Genomic DNA, 26,809 nt, shown 5'->3' with positions numbered 1-26,809 from the left:
GATCCGGTGTGAAAGAGGGTAGCCTCCGTTGCGGCTCCTTTTTTTCAGGCAGGTCGTGCAGATCAGGCAACGTAGAGTAAGCGAAGTTCTTTTTGTAATAGGACTGATAATGAGAGAAAACTGTGAGTCATTTAGAAAAATTATCTAGTTCTTACTTAAAGAAAGAGGCAATCAATTTCCGATTTAAAAATTTGCTGATGGATATAAGTATTTCGCTATAAATATTAATATTTTGAAAAAAGGCAAACTTTACGAATAAATATTTATCACTCCGCATGATAAAAAATTCTAATTTAATAAAGTTTCATGTTATAAAAGAAGATGAAACTCATGTTTTCTCGAACAACTTTAGAATCGCATCTTTATATTGGAAATAAATCACAGTTAGATACGAGGACAAAAAAACCTTTTTAGAAGACTGATTGAATATACATATCTATGCATTTTTAAAATCCATTTAAAAAATTGCGTTATATAAAGTATAAAGCATAATTCTTTGTAATTTCCCGCGTAAAGCGTGAGAATATGATACGATGATCCAACGTTTCGTGTATTCCTTGACTTTTGTATCATTACTATATTGATATCTAATATAAATTATAATAGTATAAATAAAATAGACTATTCAGTATATTCAAATAATCGAAAAATAATAATTATTAATGTAATTTTTTATACATGTTGCTCTTATATAGAGGAAATACATGAGATGTTTCTCTTTTCGTTAAAATAAAATTATCTTAATTTTTTATATAATTAGCACCAAAATCATAATACAGCGTCTTATTGTTTAAAGAATTTTTTAAAATTTCATTAACTATTCATTTAACAATATTGAAATTTATTGATCTGTGTATCGTAAATTAACAGATTATATCTTATGTTTGTGGCATAAATTGCACTTTGAGCTAAAATCTCAAAGGACATAAAATATAGATACGCCTTCTAATGATAATCTTATTTTTCTTGACATAAATGAAGAACAGATAAGTAATACTGAGATGTATTTATGTTGATTCATCTCACTAAAAATTAGAATCTGTAAAAATCTATTGCCACCGAATACTTACTCGCTTCAGAAAGAATACACACATATATATCGCTATTTATCTTATCATACATTTAAAAATATAGTTTTGCGGTGTATGGTTAGTTTTATGCGAACTCTAGCTTTATGTCATTAACGATCAGATTTTTAGATAATATAGACGGTGCACAAAATTATTTTATGAATATCAGCGATTACAATGTTGATATATGCGGTTTTGTCAAATATATACTGCACAATAAAACGATAAAGAAAATAAAACGTGATCAACTATAAAGTTTCTCTGAATAAAAAATTCAATTGAATGAGTAACATATACTAAAGACCGCTGTATACAAAGTTATCTAAATGCAATATATAATTTAGACACTTATATAATACATAATAAAATGCTAATTTGAATCTCATCAATTCAATGCGAAATATTTATATATGCATATGGTTTTAGAAATCTGTATAGTATAGCATTTTTTGTGTACACTTCTATATGTATATATATATAATATATACGTATATACATATGTATATACATATACATAAGTATGTGTCCAACAGTATATATGTATGTATATATAAAATAAGTGTCCAACCAAATTTGTTAATTATTTCAGAATTTTCTTCTAAAATTTGGAAAACAGCTGTCTTTATACAATATCTCGGTACAAACGTTTACAGTATATAAGTCAGAGTATTTATGAAACATCTTACGGATCTAAATATGATAGTAAAAGAATGTGACGAAATGTGGATGTATAATTGTTTAATCCTCGAATTTAATGGAATTAACATGTGTATCTATACGTCCGCCGCGGTAGCTACCGCGCTTTTTCTTTTGCTTCTCATGTCGGAATAACTTGCCCCTCGTATGTTTCAATACGTCGTTAGCTCGTTCTCCCCATGATCCGCGTGCACCTTTCTGTCGAGGAAAGAAAACACAGGGTTATACATTTGCGTACGTCCTCGAAGATTAAAGTATATCTACTAATAATTCAATTGCGAGACTTGATTCTTACCTTTATATACAATCATTTTTATTTATTGTTAATCATCAAAAGTGATTTTTTTATTTTGAGGAGGTGTCGTGACATCGAAAGACTTCTTTCTATCGAAACCGCCTTTGTCGCCCCTAAAACCTCCCTTATCGCCATCCCCATTGTTTCCCCACGATTTCCTCGGTCCTCTATCGTTTCCGCCCCAAGATTTCCTACCGTCGAAATCGCCTCCTCTAAAACCGCCCCCGCCACCGCCGCCGCCGCGACCGCCTCTAAAACCCCCGCGACCACCTCTAAAACCGCCGCGACCACCTCTGAAACCGCCATCCCTATCGCCACCGTTGCTCCAACGTCCGCCTCTGTCGCCAGCGCCTTTGTCACCATCCCTATCGCCATCGTTGCTCCAACGATTACCACCGCCGCCTCTAAAACCGCGACCTCCCCCATCGCGTCCCCCCCAACCACCTCTACCGCCTCTACCTCCCCTAAATCCACCTGAATCCCTCCTGAATCCGCCTCGTTCCGAGTCGTTTCTCTTAAAACTATTATCGTCTTTTTTCTCGTCCTAAAACAAAAGAGAGAAACAGGTCAATCGCCCTCCTCCCATGTCTTGAAAATATTATTATTATAAAGTAATTCTCTTTTTTTTGGCTTTTATTTGTCATAATTCCATAATATTTAAATTCTCTCTTTGGTGAATGCACGGAAACATAGCCACGCGAGCATGGGTCTCAAGCTTTCGGAAAAAGGGCGAGTGACCTGTGTCTCTCGGACGGTTTCCGAGCATTTACCTTTGCTTCGAAGGAATTATTAGCCAGTTTAGGATCCACTTTGATATCGTCGCTTCTTACACGTTGAAATCTCTTTGGCTAAATACAAAATTATAAGTATTAAGAAATATTCTGTTGCTTAAAAATGCTTAATTGTTGCATAAACAAAAACAAAAATATATCAGAATATGTGTAACTAAATGTTCATCGAATATGCTATGATATGCTATATGTTTCAATATATTCAATAAGCAAATACGATTTTTGCAAAGAATCCAGCCTATACAGATTATGAATATGCGTTGATTGATCATTTTTTGTTCAATTTAGTTTACTTATTTAACGAATCATATTTTGCATAGACATAATCAACATACCTTGTTGTCTTCGTTAAAACTGTTGTTAGCTTTCACAAAGTTGTCATAATTTTTCTTAAATTTTGCGGGCATTGCTTCCTCATCTTTATTTGAGTGTTTTCTTTTTTGTGCTTTGGCTGCCACCTGAACTTTTGTTTCAGCCTCTTCCTTCTCGCTGGAATTTGAATCAGAATTACTTGAAGATTCCTTCTTGGTGGTTGTTTTTGCGGCTGGTGTTTCGTTTTCTGAATCATCTGAATCTTCGCTGGAAGATTTCTGCTTTTTCAGTGCTTTGCTAATGTCCGATCGTACCGCAAGGGGACCGAATGATTTTGTCGCTGGTTTCTCTTGTTCTTCGGAATCGTCATCCGAATCTTCGCTCGACGATTTTTTCTTTACAGGACCAACTTTGCCAGTGGTATTCTGCTTGAGAGTCTGCTTGAGAGTTGGTTTGTCGATGGGAGAATCATCTTCGCTGCTCTCCTCACTTGACGAAGATTCCTTCTTAGCGACTGCTGGAGCTGGTTTCTTAGCAGGTGGTTCCTCGCTACTATCTTCGCTCGAAGATTCCTCTTTAGTAACTGCAGGTTTTATTGGTGCTGCTTGTTTTTTGAGAGTCGATTTTATCGGTGCAGACTCCTCTTCATCGCTACTGTCTTCGGTCGATGTTTCTGAACTTTTAACCGGTTTAATCTGCTTTTGCGGCTGTGATTTTGGAGTTGCACCTGCTTTTGGTGTAGATGTTTGACCGGCAGCCAGCTTTTGCGATTGTGCTTTTAGAGAAGCTGCTTTTGGTGTGAATGCTTTAGCTTCGTCTTCGCTGCTTTCTTCGCTCGAGGAAGATTCTTTCTTCTTAGTGGCAATTAACGGTGTTGCTTTCTTAGCAGGCTGTTCATCTTCGCTACTATCGTCGCTTGAAGATTCTTTTTTAGCAGGTGCTGCAGGTTTTCCGGGAGCTGTTTTTTTCGGCACAGTCTTCTCTTCATCGCTACTATCCTCACTCGATGATGATTTTGGTTTCGTAACCGACTTTGCTGTCAATTTATTCTGTTTTAGTGATGTGTTTGGATTTATAACTGGTTTTGATGCCTTGGTTGACTGTTTAGCAGTTGGTTTTTGGTCTTCCGAGGAATCGCTAGAAGATGAATCAGATTCTTGTTTTTTAAGGGCGGGTGTTAATGACTGTTTATTTGTAGGCTGCTTAACTCCTTTTGAACCTGCCTTTACAGAAGAGACAGATTGCTTTTTGTTTGCTTTTGTTTGAACTATCGATGTTTCCTCCTCATCGGAACTTTCATCAGAGCTCTCTTCTTTTTGTTCAAGAGGTACCTTGATGTTCGTCTTTGCTTTGTCTAATATTTTTTTAGCTGGCGTTTCCTCTTCGGAAGAGTCTTCGGAGGAAGATTCTGCTACTTTTTTAAGCGGTACTGTTTTAACCACCGCTTCCTTGCCATTGACTTGTGTTACATTTTTCGGTGTTTCTTCCTCGCTCTCTGAACTCGAATCCGAACTACTTTGCTTATTCTGTCCAACTACAGAAACTTTTTTAGCGGAGTTCTTTTGGAAATGCCTATATACTTCAAGTATCGTTGGACATCCTTTCGATAGAATAGGCTGAAAACAAAAAAAAAAGCAATCAATTTTTTATATCCTGTTACAACTTAATATCTCAAAATTCTTAATAAACTGATATCATATTAACTAAATTACTGCTCTCCGATTTTGCTATCAGATATTAGATTAAAAAGCGTGAGAAGAACAAAAGATATCTCGATGTGTCTGTAAGGTAATAGGTATTGAAAATATAATCGTCGTGATTGCTCGTAATATTTGTTTAAAGATTAGCACTGAAAATTATTAGCGGCATACGATGCAGCGGATGACGAAATAATTGAGAGAAAAGTTTATTTCGGCGTGCCGTGTCCACGTGGTGATAACGAATGGCGGCAATCGAAGAGTACCGCGTGTTCACACGCCGACATTAGTCATAAACGAGATTTCGGCCCTTACCGCTTTTGTCTTCTTCTGAAAGACATTCGCCAACGACGCATCCTTCTTCAGCAAGTAATCGTATACGAGTCCTGATACGAACAAATCGTCGAGATTGCTCATGATGCCGGAGAAAAATCGTTGATTGCAGCTAAATTATCGAGTTGACGCTCCTTCCTCAACTTCTCTTTCTAAATTGTGCCGGCCTTTCGTACTCGCGGCGTTGCTGTCCTTCAATCACGGCTCAAGTAGCATCGATAGATAGGCTTCTAGAAGCGTATCTGTGCTTTCGCGATCGTGCATAATGAAAATGCGCCAAAAAGAAATTGTCCAATCGCGCGGTTTTGTGAAGGACGTAACAACATGGCTTTCTTCACACGATTGGTCGAGTTTTCTTTCTTGTACGCGAGAGCATTTATTGGCTCTTTCAACGGTCGTTTTGGCGCGTTGGCGCCTGATTGATCGAATCCGATGTTCGTTGAATCCCGAATCCCGGAGATGTTTTTTGAAATTCGTCAACCGGCATCCGTGTGAATCTCTGGTTTTTCGACGAGAAAGTGCCAAGTGATTTTCCCTGAATTATGACGGAAACGCAGCAGAAAGCCAGGTGTATTACTTTGAAAGGTTCCGCCGAATTGGTTACGCAATATCTGCGTAAGTATAATCTTTTATTTCGGTCAATCGAGACGCGAGAGATATTTGTAACCTCTCTGATTATCATTTCCTGGCAGTGTATGGAGTCAATAGTATACTCTATCAAAGAGGAATATATCCACCAGAGACGTTCCAAACCTCGGAACACTTCGGCTTATACATCTTCACGTCCATGGACGAGAAGATCACGTCTTTCCTAAACACCGTTCTTGGCCAGATTCAAGAGTGGCTTATTCAGCGTAAAGTGCAAAAGATCACTCTTGTTATAACGAATGTTAATACGAAGGAGGTGCTGGAAAAATGGGATTTCAAAGTCGATTATGAGGATCAAAAGGCTAACGGAATCAGTAGCAAGGCTGATCTGCCTGAAGGAGAGACGAAGGATGTGAAAATTATACAGAAGGAAATACGCGAAGTGATACGTCAAATTACAGGTAATGTTTGAGAAATGATTTTAAGCAGAGCGTTGGATCTTTTCGTTGGGTGTCTCCTTCTAATATGAAATATTCTTACAGGCACGGTGAGTTTTCTGCCACTCTTGGATTGTCTATGCTCCTTCGACATACTTGCGTACACAATACCTGACTGCAACATTCCTAATCAGTGGGACGAGACTCAGCCAGTTTTTATTGCAAACAGTCAAGAGGTACAACTTAGATCATTTTCAACTTCTATACATAAAATGGATACTATAGTCAGTTATAAAAATACGTGAGTTTACTTGTTTTTATATGCGACAATTGTAAATACAAATTCCATTTTATGTCATGTCCTGCCAATCATCACCTGCCAAAGATTGCTTTTATTAATTGCTGTTAAATCTGATTTTTATGATTGAGTATTAGTGATCGATTCAAACAGCAGAATCATACAATAGTACAGTAACAGCAAAATATGGTATTTCAATTAATACGTCAATTATTTTTAACATATTTTTCACAAAAATTTTTTACAAAACATTTTAAATATACTTAGAGTATTAGAAAAAGAAAGAGTAATATTATGTTTAAATATATTTTTAATTGACAACAATGTTAATTAGATACTAACAGTATATGAATAATTATTTTAAGTTAATTTTTCTACTATTATATTAATAAGCTTATTGAAATTAGTATTGTGGATTAAAATTATTATAATCTCTATATTTTCGACTAAAAATAAAATTTAAAGTTAAAATAAAATTAAAAATAAAATTAAAAATAAAATTCTAGTTATAAATATAATTTTGAAAATATTTTTTTTAAATATAAAAAAGGAAAGTAGGAATTGTAGGGATAAGAAAGGTAAGGAAGTACATGGGGAACTGACAAGAATCTTGGCAGATTTTATTAAAACATAATTGACCATTACACTTAACACAGGAGTTACATTTGGTTACTTGGCAAAGCAGAGAGATACGATTAGAATAAAATATTTTTGCTTGCCGACGTTTTATGGTAATTTGCCTAGCGTTAGCATCTTTCAGCGTAAAGCTTTTCTCACATGAAATTTCAACCATTTCCTAACGATTCCTCGCATTACACTCCATTTTGGAGTCTAAAGCATTCTAAACGGAATCGTATAATTTAAACGTAATTAGGCGTTATGCTGTTTTAATTTAAGCAATTTGTATTTTACAAACATATTCGTAAGCCTGAACAATTAACGTAACGTATTTAATTATAATCTGCCTCGCTCGAGTACGAACGGAAATCGGTAATAAAAATCATCTTGTGCCTTATATACGCTATTGTTTGTCCGCGATGCCCAATACTCGGTGCTTGATCTGATGACAAATCTAAATGAGCGGAAGTAATTGCTTTTTATTTGAATATAATTGGCATGCGCTTTGAAGATTTTAGTGTGCAATAAGCCTCACATAAAGAACAATTTGTGATAATTATAAAAATTTAATGTAAACATTTTTTCGAAACTTATGAAAAATATTCGGAGAAAATTATTTTTGTGCAAAAAGTAAGTTAAATATTTCCCGTATGTATCCGATTATATATATCTAGATAATTGATATCTGTTACATTATTTCTGTTACATTATAAATATATTTACATGAAAATTTCTGTATATATCTGCTTCAATCTATTATAATCACGGAAAAATAATTTTAAAATTTTGTATATTTTACATTAATTTGTAATTGTAATTTTATCATCCATTTAGCATTGGTAATTAAAGCTACTAAATATGTGTGAAGCTCGATTTTTAACATAGGGAAAAAATCAATACTTTGAAACATAGAAAGCATTAACATTTTTATTGCATACTGTTCATCAGGCGAGCATAATAAATGTGACGCTTCAAAGGGTAGCCAATTATCCAAATTAAAAGAAAATATCGCTTCTCTCATTTATATTTGCCATATTACGAGCATATCTCGGTCTTGCCGAGATACGATCGTAGAAGATCGTATTTCGAGAAACATCAATGGCGATCTATACCTTTATTAGTAATTCGCCGCGTTAGTTTCCCTTACAATAATTTCGCTATTAACGTTAATACTTCGTGCTGCTAGAATTAGCCATATTAGTCCACGGTGCGTAGTCAATTCGCTATAAGGACTATCGCGGAACGTAAACGTTCGCTTCACGTTACATGTCACAACTCCTGTCCGTTTGGCTCGTCTTTGAGATATACGGTAACTTTTGAGAAAATAGCACACTTTCGAGCATTCCAGATTGTAAAAAATATCCCAAACTTTCAATGCACTTTTATGAACATTTTAAATTTCAACGATCCGTCTTTACAGATATTTTATGCGAATTACATTAATAAATTACATTAATAAATATTTTATCTATCCGAAATTTAATTAATTACATTCTTGCAATTCTCTCTTAACATAGCAATTGCAATAATATTTTCCGGCAACCAATACATCTGTCTTTTTGTTTTTTTCTTATTTTTTTTAACGAACACATCAAAGATAACGTTTGAAATTAGGAATGTTTGATGAATAGTATTTTACATTTTGCAAGAGATGATTTGAGTTTCTATAGCGTGGCGATGTTTCACGTGATTATAACTGCATATAATTATTAGATGTTTGTAAAGGTTTTTTTCTACTCTCGAAATCTTCCGTTTCTCTTCAAAAGCACGTGGTTAACGCCATAGACGGACATTGCAGTCGTAATAGTTCTCCGTATCCAAGCCATGCGCTCTTTAAATGTGTCTAGACTAGTTTTGCTCCGCATTCGTTTTTAGCTCACACACTGCAAAAGCTGCTGGAGATACGCTGCAGTTTTACAAACGCATTTTACTCCGTTTGTCTCCGCGATACCGTAAGATAGCGATATATTGGACGATACGATAATGAAATTTCGCCGCGATTTGTGAATTATTTAAAGCTTTCTCTTTCTCTCTTGCGCGATATAAATTAGAGCAATTGAGATTGTTAATAAAAAAGTGGAAAAAAAATTTGAACGTAAAAAACATCGATTTCCATCGAGTTGATAAACATTGAAATTGAATATTATGTAATGAATATGAAAGCTGTAGCTTTTAAAATTAATATTAGTCGAAATCAATTTTGAGCTTTAAATTGTGATAATGATAAAATAATCCCGAATGCAATTTTTCAATTGTTAAAATGTGATTTTACCGTTAATATGTTGCCAATAACAGTAACGATAATGAAAATATATTTGTTTAAATATGCACAAATGCACAGTGATATAAATTCATATGCTTCAATTCTCCTATACTTTATTACATCACTGTTTTTCATATTGTTTCGTAATTTTTAATAGTTCAGAACGGCGGATTTTGTTCGCTCGGCCGCGATAGATCCCTTTGTCGCACATCTATACGGTATAGCGGAGCAATGCGGATATATCGCGTCTTTAGTAACATTATGCGGTAATTTTTCGTAAATACCGTAGAAACGTGTCTAGTAAAAACATTGAAAAATAATCGCGAGAAACAATATACAATATTTTACAGTAGCGCTTAGTATACCAATGATTGGGCGTTTTCGCGAAACGGTGATTCGCAACGATCAGGGTTTGCGAGAAAGTGTCGGCGATCGAATATTTAATTAACGTCTCCCTATTATCTGCATGATTCGCGGGAGACTTTTTTGTTTTTACCGCAGTTTCGGTCGAGCACCCACGTGCGCGAGAGAAATAGGAAGAATCAAGTACAGCCAGCGATAAAGTATTAATTGTCGGCTGTCATAATTGATAAAGTAAACATTTTATCGTTAATCAATCGTCAATGCGATGGTGATGCGCATGCGTGATGCTGAACCACCGTTCCACGATCCCATCCATCCTCCCGCATGGACCGAAAATCGATTCTTCTTACGTGTAAAATCGCGTTTCGTTTCGCGAGGCGCGTAGTCCAGAGCGCGTGGCGTGCGCAAAACTGCACGCTCGAATTGTCATTTTATTTATTTATACACTTCTACTTAAGTTTACCTCGTACTAACGCTATATCGATTTACGATCGTTTTTTTTTTTTATGCATAAAATATCATAAAATACATTCTTTCTTTTGTTCACTATTCGCGGACTCGCCGTCTCGTCCCGATAATCGCGCGTTCGAGCCGAGTCGCAATATTAAGCGAGCGAATGGAAAAATTTTAAAGCCACATTAGTCAAATATTTTGACAACTATATCAAGATGTATTACACTACGTTAATACAATATTATATTTCCTCGTCTTTGGTTCATTGAAAAGAAAGCGAAGAGAATCGCTTTATTTAGAATCTCTTTACAATACGTGTATTGCACGTACATAGTGTTTTTAAATATTTAAAGATTCAAAAGAAATTATGTAGAGAGAAATAATATTTTCACAACGAAGGAGTTTAATTTCATTTGTACAACTTTTATTCATTAGCATTTCCACTGCCATAAAATTGAAACTCGCTCGTCGACGTCGCGAGATATCGATCATTACCGCGAGTCTCACGATGTACTCACGATGACTTTCATACAAATCGTTCGATAGGTACGAGCGACGAAACGAATTCAACAAAAAAGCACGGCGGCACTAGTAAGCTTGCACGGACATCATTCGCTACGACGATCTCTCTTTTTTTTATATTCTTTTCTCCTCGCTCGAGAATCTGTCTGGTTTATAGCTAGAGTCGCAAAGTACTTTCCGCTTCTCATCGCGTGAGAATGGCTCGGAACACTCTGCTCGCTTGTTCGCCCACAAAACTACCTATACGTAACCGTGTAAGTTCCTAAGATGTAAAAAGTAAGCGCATACGTTCACTCTCGTCGATGGAAATGTCAAACGTATCCGTCGATTGACATCAACGATTATTGCCATCTATACTATTATTGTAATCTGCACGAACATTCTTTTCAGCTTTATAGAGAATTTTTCTTTCGCTGTAAATTTTCTCCAAATATATCGTGATCTTTTGTATCATAATTTTGAATCGGTTGCGTCAACAATTTTAAAATAGAAAAGAATAATAAATCCATAATCTATAATACTATATGTAAAATAATTTAATAATTTTCGTCCAATTTAAATGAACACTTTTTAATAATTTATTTCTTAAATTTAGAATGATTTTTAATATTCAATTGGATCCATTTTTCAATTATTTAATGAGACGTGATATATTTTCTATAAATATACATTCATTACGATTCAGAAATACGATAAAGAAATAATAGTAATTACTTGTCTTTTTTGGTAGTTGAAAGCGCTAAGACAATTATTTCTCTTACTTAAAGTGAATTCGATTTTGTTGTCCAAAAATACGTAATGCAAACGACAATCAATTTCACAGCGTCATCTTCTATTATTCGCCCTTCGTGTTCTCGATTTATGAGTGAAAACAGTTTGGCATTTCGATCGTTGGAGAGTTCGACGCACTGCGCCGCGGGCGCCTAAAAAGAGGGTACGAGGGGTTATTTTGTACAATAGGGGTTTCCTGAACGCGTCGTTGAGGCCGGATTTCTTTTCGTCGAAATCTCTTTGGGAGTCGCGGAGCGCCTTTTCGCGGCTGGCTAAGTCCTCTCTTAGCATACAAAACGGTTGCAACGCGACGTATCTTCCGGGCTGTATAACGAATTTTTTGTTTTCTAACCATTCTAGTATCTCCACCAACAGTTTTAGTATCTTTAGGATTTTACTATTTATTCTCGAGACATGATTTACGTTTGTATTTTAAACTTTAAAATCAGCATAACTAAGGAAAATAATTTAAAGTTATATCGTGGTGAAAATAAGGAAAATATGTGGTCGAAATAACAAGGAAATATAATATTCGCAAATATAATAAAAAATCCAAATCTTTAGTGTTTTTCTTCGCAACATCAATATGTAGAATATGCATACATATTTATGAAATGCGAGCTGTATATATAATAATTCGAATAATAAATTGGAGTAAGTTCATAAGCGTAATTTAAATAAAGTATATGAACAATATTTTAAAATAACTTAACAAGAGTTTAAAAGAGAATTTGAATGTAAATAATAAAAAGATAGAAAGTATATTTTATTTAAAAAAATATATAAATGTAAAAGTAAATAAGAAAAACAAGAAGTATATTTCTTCCGAGGTAGTTGCAAATAGCTTAATCGAAAATTTCTTTGAATTATACTGTAGACCTCTACGCGAACGCGTGTAATTAACGGTACGAGATTAGTTGTCTCGTTTTATCGACCAAAGTATCTAAAGTTGTCTAGTTAAAATTTCGCTGCAGCAGCTTATGTAATTGTAGGACACTCCGCTAATTAAAGCGCGCGCCGCGTCCTGTTTATAGAAGTTGAACGTCCCGCGTTACTTGGCGTGCCCGGAAGATACCGCGGTCCCTCCTGCGTAAAACTCTGATCCTGGAAATCCTATTACAGTACTCGGGATCATCCTCGCGGGTTTCCTCTTCCTGCGCAATCCCGTAAAATGATATCACGACATGCCCCTGGTAATACGTCGATCTGCACGTGTCCTATGGTATAGTTTTACGACGGGGCTTTCCTCTCTCATTTCCCCGTTTTCCCCGTACAAACTTCACTGAAAACGGAGCGATTCGAGATCCACTTTTCGTGATACACTTTTCCTTTTATCCACAGCAGAAATCACAAGTGCGCTCTCGCAATCGCGATATTTTGACATCGATTTTAAATCGGCTCTACAACGTAAGATGATTTATTTGTCGAGCTCTGAATTTCATATTTTTGTGGAAGAAAATAATAGAGATTAGAAATCGGTTCGCGTATTTTTTTTTTAAATGTCCTGATTGCAGCAGTCCAACATTCTTTAAAAAATTGCGATTAGAAATATCTATGAACCAGGAAATATCTTATAAAAAATATTGTAATAGTCATAATAGGCAAATATTGTTAGAATAGTTTAGAATAGTTTTACTATAGTAAGCCAAGAGAGCTAATTTAGTCGAAAATAAATACAGGGATATATTCTCAATGATTATAGCAATCATTTTTTAATGTAACGATTTACTATAATCAAAATTTGTACCCACGATTTGTAACAAAATAATAATGTCCCTGAGGGAACATTTTAACCGAAGAACAATAGATTATAATAAGTTGCGAAGCGAGTTGTTAGTAATACTTTCTTCCACATTCATTCGCGTCGTTTTCGCATCTCGTGATTTCTTCCCGTCGAACGGAGGGTCGAAGTTTTCTTGCTGATGAAGTGGTGAGAGGTGCGTTGGAAGTTTTCTAATCCCGTTCGTGGAGGAGGCCGGGATTTCCTCCGGGCAATGTGCGAGTACTGTTACGTGACAGTCTGTAAGCAAACGATAAGAATTATTCAACACGGGCGTTTTCTGAAATAAAAAAATTAAAAGCAAAAAAAATATTTTCTTGATTTTTCGAATGCCCTTTCATCCATTTCTCATCCCATCTTCGATCCAGGAAAATAAATTCCTTTCAAAATTTCCTATCAAAATTTTGTCAATACTCGTTAGAATTCACGTACCGTTTACGTAATTTTTCGCTTAATTTTCTGTTGGAAAAGTTAATAACTTTAATAGACTCGAAGATGAAAAAGATATCAAAGAAGAGTAAAATCCAATAAAACAATTGTTTAAAGTTCGATTAGTTTATTGAACCGTGTGCTTCAAATGAAGTAAGAGCGAAAATTTTCGATGGCATTTTATCAATTTTGAAATTAAATTATCATCACGTTATGAAATCGTGCAGAATATTAGCGAAAAGTGGCAAACTGAAGAAACGTGTTCGGAGAATAAAATATTCAAATTTTAACTCTCTTTTTCTCGAAAAAAGTAAGATACTTTTGACTTATGCCCTTCGCTCGGCGAATATCGATCGCGCGTCTGCTCCGAGAAAGAATGTCTTTACCGAACTTTCGGCCAACATTCCTCTTCAAACGAAAAACTCGCACTTTTCCGTTCTCACCTTTTCCGCGATGCAGGACGAAGGCGCAGTTCCGAGCGCAGGATTGAAACTTTTCTTCTTGCCGCTCTCTTCCGGGCCTTTATCCCGCAGAAAAGGACGCTCAGCGCGATATAGTCTTTCGTCCAGACTATCTCGCGAAACTTCGACTCACGACGGTCCAAGATGCGTAATGCGCGAGGATGACGTTGGTCGGCGGCTCGCTTCGTCCCCTGAGGCTCTTCTGCGGCAGGAAGTAGCGGGCCAAATTATTACTGCGGCGCGAAAGGTGCCGCTAATGCCGTCGGCTCTTTCCGGCCTAATTAGCACAGAACCATTAGGTTTATCTATGAGCATCAGAGTCACCAGGCTCCCTCGAGGAAACTGTTAGAATAGGCAAAAGGGACAGAGTTCGCTTTCGCTAGGACTTGAGCATTGAATGATTAAGTTCTCAAAGTGCGGAAGTAGTTAATAATGAATCATTAGATATACGTGATATGCTTTCCCGCGATTGTGGATAATACATTTTATTTCAACATCTCTAGACGTTGAAATGTGGAAAAATAAATGTGCAATATTAAGTGTGAACAAATCTTATTAATATATAAAATCTTGGCACGCAACGGAATCGTTATTATTAAAGAATATGAGGTTGCGCGAAATCTTTCATATCTTAACGAAACATTTATCTTAGATATTTGTTCGGATTCGTTGCGTCTTTTAATTCTTCGCATCGCGCAACTTGAAAGAGATAGAGTTTAATTGAGATTAGCGTAGTTAACGAGCCGATGTCTTGGAGGGATTAACTTTGGGAAACTATCTAATCGTTGTAAACTTTTAATTAATCGCTTTCACAGTTATTTAATCGTGAGGATCAAGTCTTTCTAATGACTTCTTTACTGTTTATTTCGATCATTCTTCTCTTATTTTCTATTCTTTCGAGCTCATAAATTGTTGAAAATTGCTAAAGCACATTCGCATTATACAAGCAGTTCGAATTAGATAATAGATGACTGTCCGCGGACTCGGTTTTGTCAAGTACCTAGCGGTGATAATGGGCCTTCATTCTAATTAGAACGGACCATTAAGCTCTTATCCATGATCGTTAGACTCGTCGAGTTCGGTTCTTGCGCCATTTGGTGTCGGAAGGATCGCGCCTTATTGACAAATTCTCGAAGCTACATTCGAATCTTAATTAGTGAATCAACGAGCAATCAAGAGTAAAGGTAAAGATTGAAGCTCAAACTGCCTCTCGGCAATCAAGCTCCAGCATAATTCAGTCTTTAGAAGTTAATTATTTTCTTTGCCCAAATATAATTCGATATCTTGTATTATGTCTATTAATATTATTGATCAAAGAAATTCTACACATATATAATCATTATCCATTATCCATAACAAAAGTCTTTAGTTAATTCAATATCTAAAGAATGTATTTATGTGAAAAAAATTTTTTACAAGATTTGTGATTGTTATACATAATTATTATACAGTTAACACACAAAAGGATCGACACATTCATTTACACGCGCGCGTCATATCGTATTTGATAAATGCTCCGATCGATAAGAATTCGATAAAATGTCATCGCGGTCAGGCTCGTAAAATCCCCGACCGGGGATCTATGCTCGCGATCGAGGATCATCGGATGAATTGTTTGGCCATCATCATCGCGCCCACGAGGATCCGGCCGGCGATAATTGATGAAATGAATCACGTTGACATCGACGGTGATCGTTAGCAATGAGCGGGAGAACACGAACCGCGAGCTATCGTTAATCACCGGGTCTGACACATCCGAGCCATCGTTTGTTACTTTCGGGAAAGTTGCGGTGGTCGCCCGACCACTCCGATGCGAGTTATCAATTCCGTGGGACAGCGTCGTTTGGCTTAGGTTAATTAAAAATTAATACATTAATTATTACGGAACGGTTACGCGAAAGAACTTTTTCTCTTGCTACCGTCAAGTTTATCGATCGGAGCAATAAAGAATTTGGAAAATAAATTTTATATATACACTGAACACCCTTTTGCAGACGATAGTGTAGTAATTAAAGAATGATAATAACGATGACGTATTAAATCTCTGCTTGGCCTTCAAAGTTTTTTTATTATTAAGCTTGGAGTTTCATATTTTATCCTATATTTTATTGATTAAATTATTAATGAAACCTTCACACTTTCGACAAAGTTTTCGATCGGTCTAACGGGCGCAGTAATCAGCACTTGTATCGTGTCTCAAGACTCTCTCGCCTTATCCCCGGAAGTTAACAACTATCGGCTTTGTAGCCGTGCTTAAATTAACGCGAGTTTCGCGTTGAATAGTTTGCAAGTCCATTACAGATGCATTAAGAATATATATATATATATATATCTATATATATATCTATCTATATATATATATATATATGTATGTACGTGCATGTCTGAATTCTCCGCTCCTTCTCTTCAGTTACAAGGACACGTGATACTTTGCGCACGATTACTTCAGGGCATAAGACTCGAAATTGACAAAGCTACCGTTTCGATGTGCGATGAGCACGTTCAGGCATCTTAAAGTTATTCTCACCAATGTCGGTTAACTTTAATTGCACACAGAGAATTTTCTCTTAGAATTTACTTTGAAAATCATGGTAATCGTGGGACAAAATGGTATGGAAAGAATTTTATGAGAATTTCTCTGATTAATATTTATCACAATAAAAATAATAATATCTATCACAATAAAATACACAAAATATGTTTGATTAATTTTACTATGTACAGTAAAATTTACTAAAATACGGTAAAATTAATCAAACATATTTTTAAAATTCTTTCCATACCATATTGTCCCACGATTAGCATGACTTTCAGGGTAAATTCTAAGAGAAAATTCTCTCTGTGTACATATTATATAATATAATATATAATATATAATAACTATTTTAATAAATTTAATAAAATATAAAATATGTTTGATTAATTTTACCATGCAGTTTAGTAAAATCAATCAAACATGTTCTATATTTTATTGTGATAGATATTATCATTTTTATTGTGATAAATATTAATCAGAGAAATTCTCATAAAATTCTTTCCATACCATATTGTCCCACGATGACTTTCAGGGTAAATTCTAAAAGAAAATTCTCTCAGTGCAATTTAACTGTTTTTCTCTATCTCTTTTTTCATTGATTGCTGTAGGCGTTGAAAGAAAAGAAAAGCAGGAACGCAAAGGAAGTTGGAAATATAATATCTGACATTCGCGTCACATTGTTCGTTAATTAAATTTTATTTTTAGTATTTTTATTTAATCATTACGCGAAAATTTATTCTCCTGATATAATATAATAAAATAATTCGCAGCTGAAGAACGACAAAATAATAATCGCAGATTTTTTACCTTTATCGGTTGCACGAGGCAAGAAAACAAAATGTCGATAGCGAAGAGAAACTTTTCCTTCGCTTCTGCCGCGAGATTCGTATCTTTTTCCTTTGGGTAATATACGGGAATCCTGTCATGAATTTTCGTGGCCGTCGACTAGTACCTTTTACGCGAAGCGTTTATGCGACGTGCGTTTTGAGGATACGAGGATACGGGGCTTTCCCGCAAAGAGCTTTCGGCATCGCGCGAGGACTGCTACGAGCTTAGTAAGGAGTTCCGCAGAGACATCCGGCTCGTTCGTATCCTCCTAGGTCTCGTTTCTCCTACCGCGCGCGTAGTTTTCAGCTTTTACCCTTTGGCTTTCTTTTTAGCCTGGTTTTTCTTTACGAAAAACGGTCAGCCGTATCGTTTCCGCCTGACGTAGCGCCGTCTAAGGACATCGGGGAGCCACTGGACGTTATTGCATGAGATATACAGTTACGTATACACGTATGTTGCTCTCTACGAGTACGTACGCGTATCTACTTTCTTCCAACAGTTATCGATATTCGATTGCGATCCTCTCAAGGCTCTGGTGGCTATAAAAGCGTGTCCGAGAAGAAGCGAAGGAGATAACGCAAAGTGTGTAGAACGAACGTGAAACTGTATTTCTTTTATTTTTTTTTCCCTCGCAATGTAGCTCGTGGGAATAGACAATGAAATGCTTACGCAAACTATGGCGGATTTCTCGAAGCAAGTAGTACACAAAATTATAAAACCTCCGAAATTTCCCCTATATAATCGATCCAAGGAAGTCCTACACAAAATTTACTCCTTCCCTCTCCCGACGTATAACTTCGGCATTGAAGATCACTTTCGCCGAGTCGCGCAACTTCAACTTTGTACACGTGACTCGTGTCGCAAGGACTCCGGGCCACCCTTCGCCAAGACGATAAATCACAGGGAACCCGTTGAGCCCCTTTATATCGGCACGCCGCGAAAGCAGCTTCGTCTTCCTTCGTTCATCAGCGAGGTGACGTGGCCGTTGCGACAACTTTTTGCTGTTACGCAGGGTGTCGCAGAACCACCGCAAGTTCTTTCAACGACAGATAATAGAGGGAAAACGAAAGAAGAATGATAGCCCTTTTATAATGTCGCTCGAGGCAACGACAAATTTTTTATCCAAGTTAATTAAATATTGTATTGAAATTTTAACTCGAGTTTATAAAATTATTCTACATTAAGTTAATTGAAGAGATTTAACACACGGAGAGAAACTTGGAATATGTAAATAAATAGCTAAACTTTGCTTTTCAACTTAATTTGTTAACTCCAGTCTATCTCAATAAAGACTTAAGAGGTCTAGATTTATTCGTCCAGATATTTAATGTTGAAAATTAGAAACTTGTGCGAATAATGTTCTTCCAAGACAGATGATCGTAAAATCCTCGTTAAGAAAGCACTTGCTCTGGGATACCCTGTATAACGCAATACGCGGGGATTTCTTTAAAAACGTCACTCACGATAAAGGCGTAATAAAGTTACATTGAAACTGACCTTTGAGAAACGATGGTGGCTCTTGATGGTCGGCGTCGTCGTCTCGGAGTGAGTCGATGTCGCGGGGATGACGGATGGAAGGAGGATGCTGGTACGAGGGAGCGAAATCGGGGGTAAGTGGCGGAAGGCGAGCGGCGACGAGTCCTCGAGATGGTTACGCGAAAGATCGACGGATAGTGATGACACGGTGGAAGGAGTAGAGCCCGAAGGGAACGCGGAGAGGGCGAAGTCGCGGATGCAGGAACCTGTACGGGGATAGGGGATGAGTGGGTGAGGCTACAACAAAACAAAACACGATGAATGTCCCGATGTGCAAGCTGTAAGCAGAAAAAACGCCACGAAGATCGATGGTTAGTTCTCTCTTCGTTCCGTCGGTCTCGCGTCGGTTGCACGCGTTGAATTATCTAGATAAATGCATCCGGACGTCTACGCCGGATAATCGTTAAATATTTCGTAATTGCTCACGCGAATCCATGGAAGCTGCGCGAGCGTTTCGCCGCGTCGCAAAGGATTCATTTATCGTTGACACGCGTTGGTTCATTGACGGTTTTGTTTATTTTCCTTTTCCGCGTAATGTTATGTTAAATATAAATCCTATATGACTGTAAAATATTTATGGACCGTTAAGTTTCAGCGGGGTAATGGAGACTGTAGAATAAATTTTGACAGCAATGAATCGTAATAAAATTAATAGTTTTTTTACAAAATTGCAAATATTATAAATACTCACTTAATATATATAATCATCAGACAAATCAAAGACGATTCACTCTTTAGAGGAGAAAAATTCACGATAAGAATGAAATTATTTTTCCAATGGTACATAAAATAATAAGAAATTATTGATTATTTTTTTATTGTTATTTAAAAAAGAAAAGAGAGAATTATTTTCCAATTCATCAAAGAATTTCTATTATTCCAATTGAATTTTAACGAGTTTTGCTGCATAACATTTTTTTGTTTCAATTCGAAATTGACTTAAAGAAAATGGAATAATTTTTTAGAAATTTATCGAGGTCATGTAAAATATTTTTTTTATGATAAAGTGGCATATCTAATGGCTTATAGAAATAGATTATTTACCTTGACAGTGCCGCTAGATGCGCTAGAAGCGGGCGAGTGTCACGTCCTCGGCGAACGAAGAAAACTTATCCATATCTTGAGTGTAAGCAAGAAAAGAAAATAGTCCTCCGTTAAGTGTCTGGTGTGAAACAAATATCGCTTCTGTGGATCTTGAAATATAATCAAGATTAAACTTTCTCTTAATTTTTTTTACAGTGTCTGTTAGTCTCATTTTCTTTGCTTGTAATAAGCAAAAAAAAATAGCTTTACATTTTGAACGTATGTTCTTATTAATTTATTATAATATAAATCTATACGATTTAATGATTAAAAATTTCAATGCAATTTCGATACATTTTGTTCGGATAAAATCGAAAAAATCGCTAAATCGAATAAAAAATCGCTGTGTCATAATTTATACGGCTTCCATGGAGTTGAGTCGAAAAAATTCATGCGCTTGCGAAAACACGAGCTTCTCGTCCTCGTACTACAGCGACTGTTGATCCCATGAGCTCTTCAAGGCTCTTCTCCGACCCTGAAGAAGAACGAGAACGTGAGGGGAAATAGTTCTATTCCTGTCATTCGCGTGAATCATTCCGTTTGCACCTATCTCGTCCAATGCGTATAAAGGGGCCTTATACGATAGACAGTCTCATTTACACGTGCTTTTAATAAGAATTTCATTACTTGTAATAACGTTGCAAATCCTTTTTTTTGTTCTCTTTACCTATTTTTTAGGATTATATTACTTGACACGATAAAGGCGTATATTAAAAAATACTAAACATGATTATTTTTGCAATCAAATATTTCCAGATATACTATTTTTTCCATATGAATAAAAATATTTTCAGATAAGTATATTTTTTTAAGCTCTAATGTTTCGAGAATGCATTTATTATGTATTTATATATATTATACATATATATATATATATATATATATATATATATATAAATTATGTATAATCGAAAAATATGTTTTTGTGAGATTAATATTTACAATCAAGATACATTTTCGACATAATCTTAGAACTGAAAAATATATATTTATCTGAAAATATTTTTATTCATATGGAAAAAATAGTTTATCTAGAAAAATTTGATCGCAAAAATTTATGTTTAATGTTTTTATATATACATATATACACAAGTCATAAAATATGAAAGATAATGCAGAAAATTTCTTGAAATTTAAATAAATATAATCATTAACTCGACATTAACTCGCACAGTGATATTTTGTGAGCAAATGCTGTTTGATCACTCGCATTCTCTCTGGTAGAATTTATTATATCAAGTCAATCTTGCTATGAGCAAAAAGAGAGTTCTATCCATCCTCGACGTTTGATTCGTTAAACGATGGCGCAATAGCAAGAAATCCGATCGGCTACCATTGTAGTTTCTGATTAAATTCATTAAATGAACATTGCGGCGCGGAATTTCGCTGATACACCGCATTGTCCTGACGTGCCAATTACCGGTTACGTAGCAACGACGTACTGACGGCGAAATTTAACCGGGCGAAATGGAGAATTCTCTACAGAACTTTAACATTCAATAAACTTGCGGATAATAGCACCGATACCAGTATTGTGCCGTTGGAGTCAGCTTGACCGCTATTAGCGTCGTTTCGCGAATTTGTGCAGCGTCCTGGCTTTACCGCATTAGGATTCATGTGTTTAGTACGAGAATGGGAGAATCGTGCCGAAGACTGCGTTTAGGTGTACTACCGTGTATTACCGTATCGTAAGGCAATAGAACGAATTACCCACGATAGCCCTTTCTTCAGTCGTAAGATAAAGTTGACCAGAAAACTGAGAAACTTTAGAAATAGAATTTTCAACACAAAACTGAAGTTATTTGATTTTGTCTCTCGATCTTATTTTAGTATTATACATATATTGACGATTAATGATTTGATTTAAATTAACATTGTTATTAAAAATCAAGTAACAATATTTTCGTTCGAGTTTTGAAGTCAAGAAGCAACTATTTTAATTTAACAGCAGATACGTAAGCAGATACTCCGATATTTTTATTCGTGCTGTCTTCTTCGATAAATAAAAGTAAAAATATTTAATTGTGTTTCGTGTAAATATAATTCAATGTATCGTAAGTCAGCGGCTTAAAATAAATGACGCACCGTTGTCAAAATTTTTCTACGCGAGATGCATCCACGCAATATATCGGTTTTATTCACAATGCTCCAAGTTATCGATGACTTCAAAAACTAACACGCCGAGTCTGTTGATTTCAAAAGACACACCGTACGCGAGGATTTCGCCCGAGAAATGTGTGTGCATCGGAGAAACATTTATTTCCCAGGCTGCGACGAAGCCCGCGTTACCTACGAAACGCTCCCCTATGTAAATTACGCGGGCGCTTCTTTTTGTTTTATATTCTCTCTATCCGACCTCTTCCTCCCTTCCCGTTGTTATCGGAAACCATTGAATTCATGATCGTTTCGCGGACGAGGGCGGGGTGAGGGCAGAGGAGAGTACAAGCGCCCGCTCTCTCGAATGAATAAAAGAGGCAATCGCGCCGGGGCGCGATGTAAATTCGTTACACATGTATGTCGAACGTTCGTCCGAGTGCGTTTGTTTGTAAAATCTAATCAAATATTGTCCAACACTCATTCGCGCCATTTTTATAAAAGTTCCATTGTCGGAGACCGGACGAAACGTAGCGATGCGGTCGTTTTCTTCTAATAGTCGATATTCATCTGCTTGTGTAATAATCGATTGCCAGATTAACGAAACGATTTTTCGAATATAAAACGTTATTTTTTTTATTTGCTGCGATATTGCTTCTTTTTTTTTTTCATTCGTAACGAGGTTACTTCTTTTTTTTTATTCGGCACGAAAGTGAAGTTATGAAAAATAAAATGATATCGTGTACTTTTCTCGAATCTGCTCTCGCACAAGTATGATATAATCATGTGCACTTATAGACTGAACAATTTAGAAAAACTAATATTTGGCACAGCTTTAAAAAAACATTCTTTATAAACAAATAAAGCTCTACTCTGACAAACTCATTTATTTAAAAATCTTTGATATCTTTTCAGGGATTTTAACGAGAAAATAATCATATATACTAGATTTTCTTTAATTTTTATCGAATATTCCACGATTAATTTTGCAAGACAGAATCAGAGATTGGCAAAATGACGAAATTAATTTCACACCTGGACTACCTTCGATTATGACGTCGATAATCAACATTTATTTATTACCGAGGTTAGATTGAGGACGTCGTTACATTAGGGGAGTACGTCTAACCAGCCGTAGTCGGTGGGTTAATATGTTACCGTGTCGCATGTTCAAGCACGACAAACTAGACGGGCGCAGGCCGAACGAGAGAGAAATTGCCGCAATTCCGGCGAAGGCGGAATCCTAAGCGCGTAGTAGGCTCATAGTAATTCTCTCCCGTTGGCGAAAGGTAACGGCGCGATGGCGTACACCACACACCAGATGCTCCGGCGAAACGTATCGGGCTGTAACCCTCTCCTCCCCCCGTTCGTCCGCACCGGTAATACGTATCGGACTACATTTCACGGTTGATCGAGGCCCGGGCCGGCAACGCCATAGACTATTTCCCAAAGGATTCCCAGAGCGATATAATGGGTTTGCCAAGGTATAACGTAGCCAACTACCTAACTCTCTATCGTATTACCGGGACCAACCGAGCCCACTGCTACTACTACTATCTTCCCCATTTCCTCCCCCTTCTCGGCCCCCATCGTTCGACCGGAGCTCGACCGACCGTAGCCTCGGTCCTCACGGGGTGAATTCGTCAACTGGCGCGGGATCTCCGTCTCGGAGACGACGCCGAGATGTGTTGCGCGGTCGATGCACGATGCTTCGAAAATTGCGCTTCCTCGCCACGTACTCGCCCCGTACGATCGTGCCTCTCCTCGCAACGCGATTTCGCCTTGGCTTTCCCTTCGCGATACCATCCCCCGGGTGCGCGCCTCCCTCCGTTCTCGCCGGGTGAAACCTTGCTATCTTCCTATCATATCTACCTACTTACCTATCTATAATACCTACCCGGTCGCTTCTATCTCGCAGAATCTGTAAAAAGGCTCCTTCAGGTAGGGCAAAATTGAAAAGTGGAGCTGCAAATCTCGTTTAGATCGCTTCGAACGATTTGAGTTGGTTAGAGCGTGTTCTCTACGATTTTTTTATTCTGCCGGGAACCTATCGAGTTTGATTTAATCCGAGAAAAGATCGCACAAGATAATATAAAACGCGAATGTCCGCCTTTGCTACGAAAAACGGGCAAAAATTATTAATTATTCTCTGCTGGCCATCTTTTCTCTTTTAATTCCTTTTTTAAAATGTGCTCCTCCAACGTGTACCCTCGACAGAGCGTATGGAGACTACGGATGTCACGACGAAGCATTGTGAGAGCGCACAAGAGTCGCGTATCGAGGGTCTTTTGTTGGTGCTACATAAAGAGGGCGGAAAGGAGTGAGGAAGGCTATTGTCTCGGTAGAGTCGCGCCACCCGAAGAACGGAAGTACTTCCGCGCGTGCCCGTATTTCAGACATTTTTTAATACCACGAATGACTTGTGCCGAGCTGAGCGCTATTAACTTTCTCTATTAACTCCGTCCCAGATTATTTCCGAATGTTTGAGAAAATGCTCCAACATTTTGTACTTTATTCGCTTTATTAAAATAGTTATTATATATTATATTATATAATATGTACACAGAGAGAATTTTCTCTTAGAATTTACCCTGAAAATCATGGTAATCGTGGGACAATATGGTATGGAAAGAATTTTAAAAATATGTTTGATTAATTTTACCGTATTTTAGTAAATTTTACTGTACTTAGTAAAATTAATCAAACATATTTTGTGTATTTTATTGTGATAGATATTATTTTTTATTGTGATAAATATTAATCAGAGAAATTCTCAGAAAATTCTTTCCATATCATATTATCTCACGATTATCATGATTTTCAGGGTAAATTCTAAGAAAAAATTCTCTTTGTGTATTATTTAATTTTTCAGATATAATTTTAGAATTTAAATATGTGACGAGTTAGTTCTTTCTTAATTATAGCATTAAAGTGTAACATCAGATGTTTGATTCTTTTAAGTTTGATTCTCTGAAGACTATATTGTTTTAAACGAATTAATCCTTTTAAATATCTTTTTACATATTTTATTTATTTATCCGTTTGAGAAAGTTGTGTAAAGTTCTATTTCATCTAATTTGCTTTCTCTGTTTTATACTTGCACCCATTTGCGAACTGGTTGAGGCCAATGATTGCGGCTCTATTTTTTTTTATATATATTCGAATGCAGGTCGTATCTAGATACGACAAGTTTTTGTACTACAAATTAACAACTGAACAATTTTCCCAGCTGAATGCGACGCCGAGACTCGGCGCGGGCGTTTATTTCAGATGGTCGTATGATCATCGTTTAGATGATCCATCCGGGATGTCTTATTGCCGGCCATTCGGCCGGTGACGTTTTAAGAGCGACCATTACGACGCGCAATACAATGGCAATACCGAGGGGGTGGCTGTTAGCGCTTGCGACGTCGTCGCTCGCTCGCTCGCTCGCTCGCTCGCGCAATACGCGCTCGTAGTCTGTCGCTTAGGGTGGATATCCGGTCTACAGAATGTCCTGGCGGTCGTTATAGTTTAATGCGTCGGGCGCCACCGTAATGCGAATTCATTGCCGAGCGAAAGCAGCGCGTCGGTTGGTCAGTCCGTTCGTGTAAACACCATGTAGCCCAGTCCACCCAGCCAACGAGAAATCCTGCACCGCGTGTCCGCGCGTGTATATATATACGTTTGTTTCATCTCGTCGTCGACGAGGCCCACCACCCTTCGATCCATTCAACCCTAAAGACATGCGCCCTTATTTCGCCTCGGCTGCCTTTAATGAAAGCCATAAAGCTACAACTTGCCACACCTTCCGAGCGAGATGTCTCGTGTATCATTATTAGGTCGACGTAAGATTTCCACGATAGAATAGCCGGATCGCACGAATTGAAAAGGCGATCCGTCGATCGCATTAATGCGGTGATTACTGAACGTAGTGTCGTGTTATCCGTGCAATCGTTCGCGCGTGTAATGCTCGAAATAGGCGCGGCTTAAATACCGCAGGCGCGCACCGCGGTCCATTGATTAAACTCACACGTGTCTGAACTTCTCATGCGTTTTCGCCAACGAAGAGCCAATTAAAAATACGAAAATACTAAGTGACGTATACGTTATATTATATTATTAATTTATTTTCTATTCTCTGTCTATTCTCTGTTTATTTAATTTATTAATGTTACAGTTCATTACTCTAATTACGCTCGCCAATGATACTTCTACTTCATTATCGAGAAACGCGAGTGTTTCTTGGCTAGATATGTCAGACAATTCTAGTACCTTCTGGGGATGTTCACAATGACCATACGGTCAATAGAACAATATCTATTTCTGTCGTGGAATAATATCTCCTTCTCCCCCCCCTCCTCCTCTCTCTCTCTCCGAGGAATAATATCAATATCCAAATAGAATGGATATTCAATCTCACGAAATGCCAGATTAAACTCAGATTTATCAGGATAAAGTTACGGCGAATTATGATTACAGCGATGAGAATGATGTATGTTAAAGCGATGGAACATGTTCGTAAGATTTATCGAGAATAGCAAGAAACTCTGTTCTGTGTAATAGTATAATCGTT

General features: G+C 36.8%; 4 protein-coding genes across 10 annotated transcripts in view; 2 read left to right on the top strand and 2 right to left on the bottom strand.

Annotated features, from left to right (window-relative positions):
- The window catches only part of LOC145943885 (uncharacterized), a 320,534-nt gene that overhangs the window by 15,042 nt on the left and 278,683 nt on the right, over positions 1 to 26,809 (top strand). The window lies entirely within an intron of this gene.
- Nopp140 (nucleolar and coiled-body phosphoprotein 1) lies at positions 744 to 5,372 on the bottom strand. Of its 3 annotated transcripts, XM_083051773.1 has the most exons (5): positions 5,177 to 5,372; positions 3,188 to 4,780; positions 2,832 to 2,909; positions 2,062 to 2,605; positions 1,828 to 1,964 (listed from the first exon to the last, which is right to left on the bottom strand). In XM_083051773.1, exons 1-4 carry the CDS (start codon positions 5,276 to 5,278, stop codon positions 2,090 to 2,092), a joined length of 2,289 nt encoding a protein of 762 aa, XP_082907899.1. In that variant the 5' UTR covers positions 5,279 to 5,372; the 3' UTR covers positions 1,828 to 1,964; positions 2,062 to 2,089. The 3 variants fall into 3 exon arrangements, with proteins under 3 accessions (XP_082907901.1, XP_082907899.1, XP_082907900.1); XM_083051775.1 differs by lacking the exon at positions 2,062 to 2,605 and having other exon boundaries at positions 744 to 1,964; positions 5,177 to 5,370; XM_083051774.1 differs by lacking the exon at positions 2,832 to 2,909 and having other exon boundaries at positions 5,177 to 5,371.
- On the top strand, positions 5,584 to 6,572 carry Mad2 (mitotic arrest deficient 2). Its single transcript, XM_083051784.1, has 3 exons — positions 5,584 to 5,809; positions 5,887 to 6,243; positions 6,325 to 6,572. The coding sequence occupies exons 1-3, from the start codon at positions 5,737 to 5,739 to the stop codon at positions 6,522 to 6,524; spliced, it is 630 nt and encodes a 209-aa protein (XP_082907910.1). The 5' UTR covers positions 5,584 to 5,736; the 3' UTR covers positions 6,525 to 6,572.
- The window catches only part of Vn (membrane-bound neuregulin protein vein), a 343,620-nt gene continuing 323,924 nt past the window's right edge, over positions 7,114 to 26,809 (bottom strand). Inside the window, exons 6-9 of one of the 3 annotated variants that reach the window (XM_083051778.1) lie at positions 20,122 to 20,196; positions 19,039 to 19,355; positions 14,160 to 14,519; positions 7,114 to 13,527 (exon numbers count right to left, since the gene is read on the bottom strand). In XM_083051778.1, the coding sequence (XP_082907904.1) occupies positions 20,144 to 20,196 (53 nt within the window). In that variant the 3' untranslated portion in view covers positions 7,114 to 13,527; positions 14,160 to 14,519; positions 19,039 to 19,355; positions 20,122 to 20,143. The remainder of the gene's footprint in view (positions 13,528 to 14,159; positions 14,520 to 19,038; positions 19,356 to 20,121; positions 20,197 to 26,809) is intronic. The other 2 variants (XM_083051779.1, XM_083051777.1) reach the window with 2 other exon arrangements.

Source organism: Prenolepis imparis, unplaced genomic scaffold (assembly GCF_030444845.1).
Source record: "Prenolepis imparis isolate NDT839.2.m4 unplaced genomic scaffold, iyPreImpa1.0 SCAF_12, whole genome shotgun sequence".
Lineage (NCBI taxonomy): Eukaryota > Metazoa > Arthropoda > Insecta > Hymenoptera > Formicidae > Prenolepis > Prenolepis imparis.
Note: the sequence above shows the minus strand (reverse complement) of the source record. Positions and strands in the feature narration are given on the sequence as shown.

Bases quoted from the DNA above. Each gene is read 5' to 3' on its own strand.
- Nopp140 (XM_083051773.1), bottom strand. From the start codon at position 5,278: ATGAGCAATCTCGACGATTTGTTCGTATCAGGACTCGTATACGATTAC. The intron at 2,910-3,187 runs GTATGTTGATTA...TTTTGTATTTAG, and splicing joins GTTTTAACGAAGACAACAAG to CCAAAGAGATTTCAACGTGT. The intron at 2,606-2,831 runs GTAAATGCTCGG...CTTTTGTTTTAG, and splicing joins ATAATTCCTTCGAAGCAAAG to GACGAGAAAAAAGACGATAA.
- Mad2 (XM_083051784.1), top strand. From the start codon at position 5,737: ATGACGGAAACGCAGCAGAAAGCCAGGTGTATTACTTTGAAAGGTTCC. The intron at 5,810-5,886 runs GTAAGTATAATC...ATTTCCTGGCAG, and splicing joins ATTGGTTACGCAATATCTGC to TGTATGGAGTCAATAGTATA. The intron at 6,244-6,324 runs GTAATGTTTGAG...ATATTCTTACAG, and splicing joins AGTGATACGTCAAATTACAG to GCACGGTGAGTTTTCTGCCA.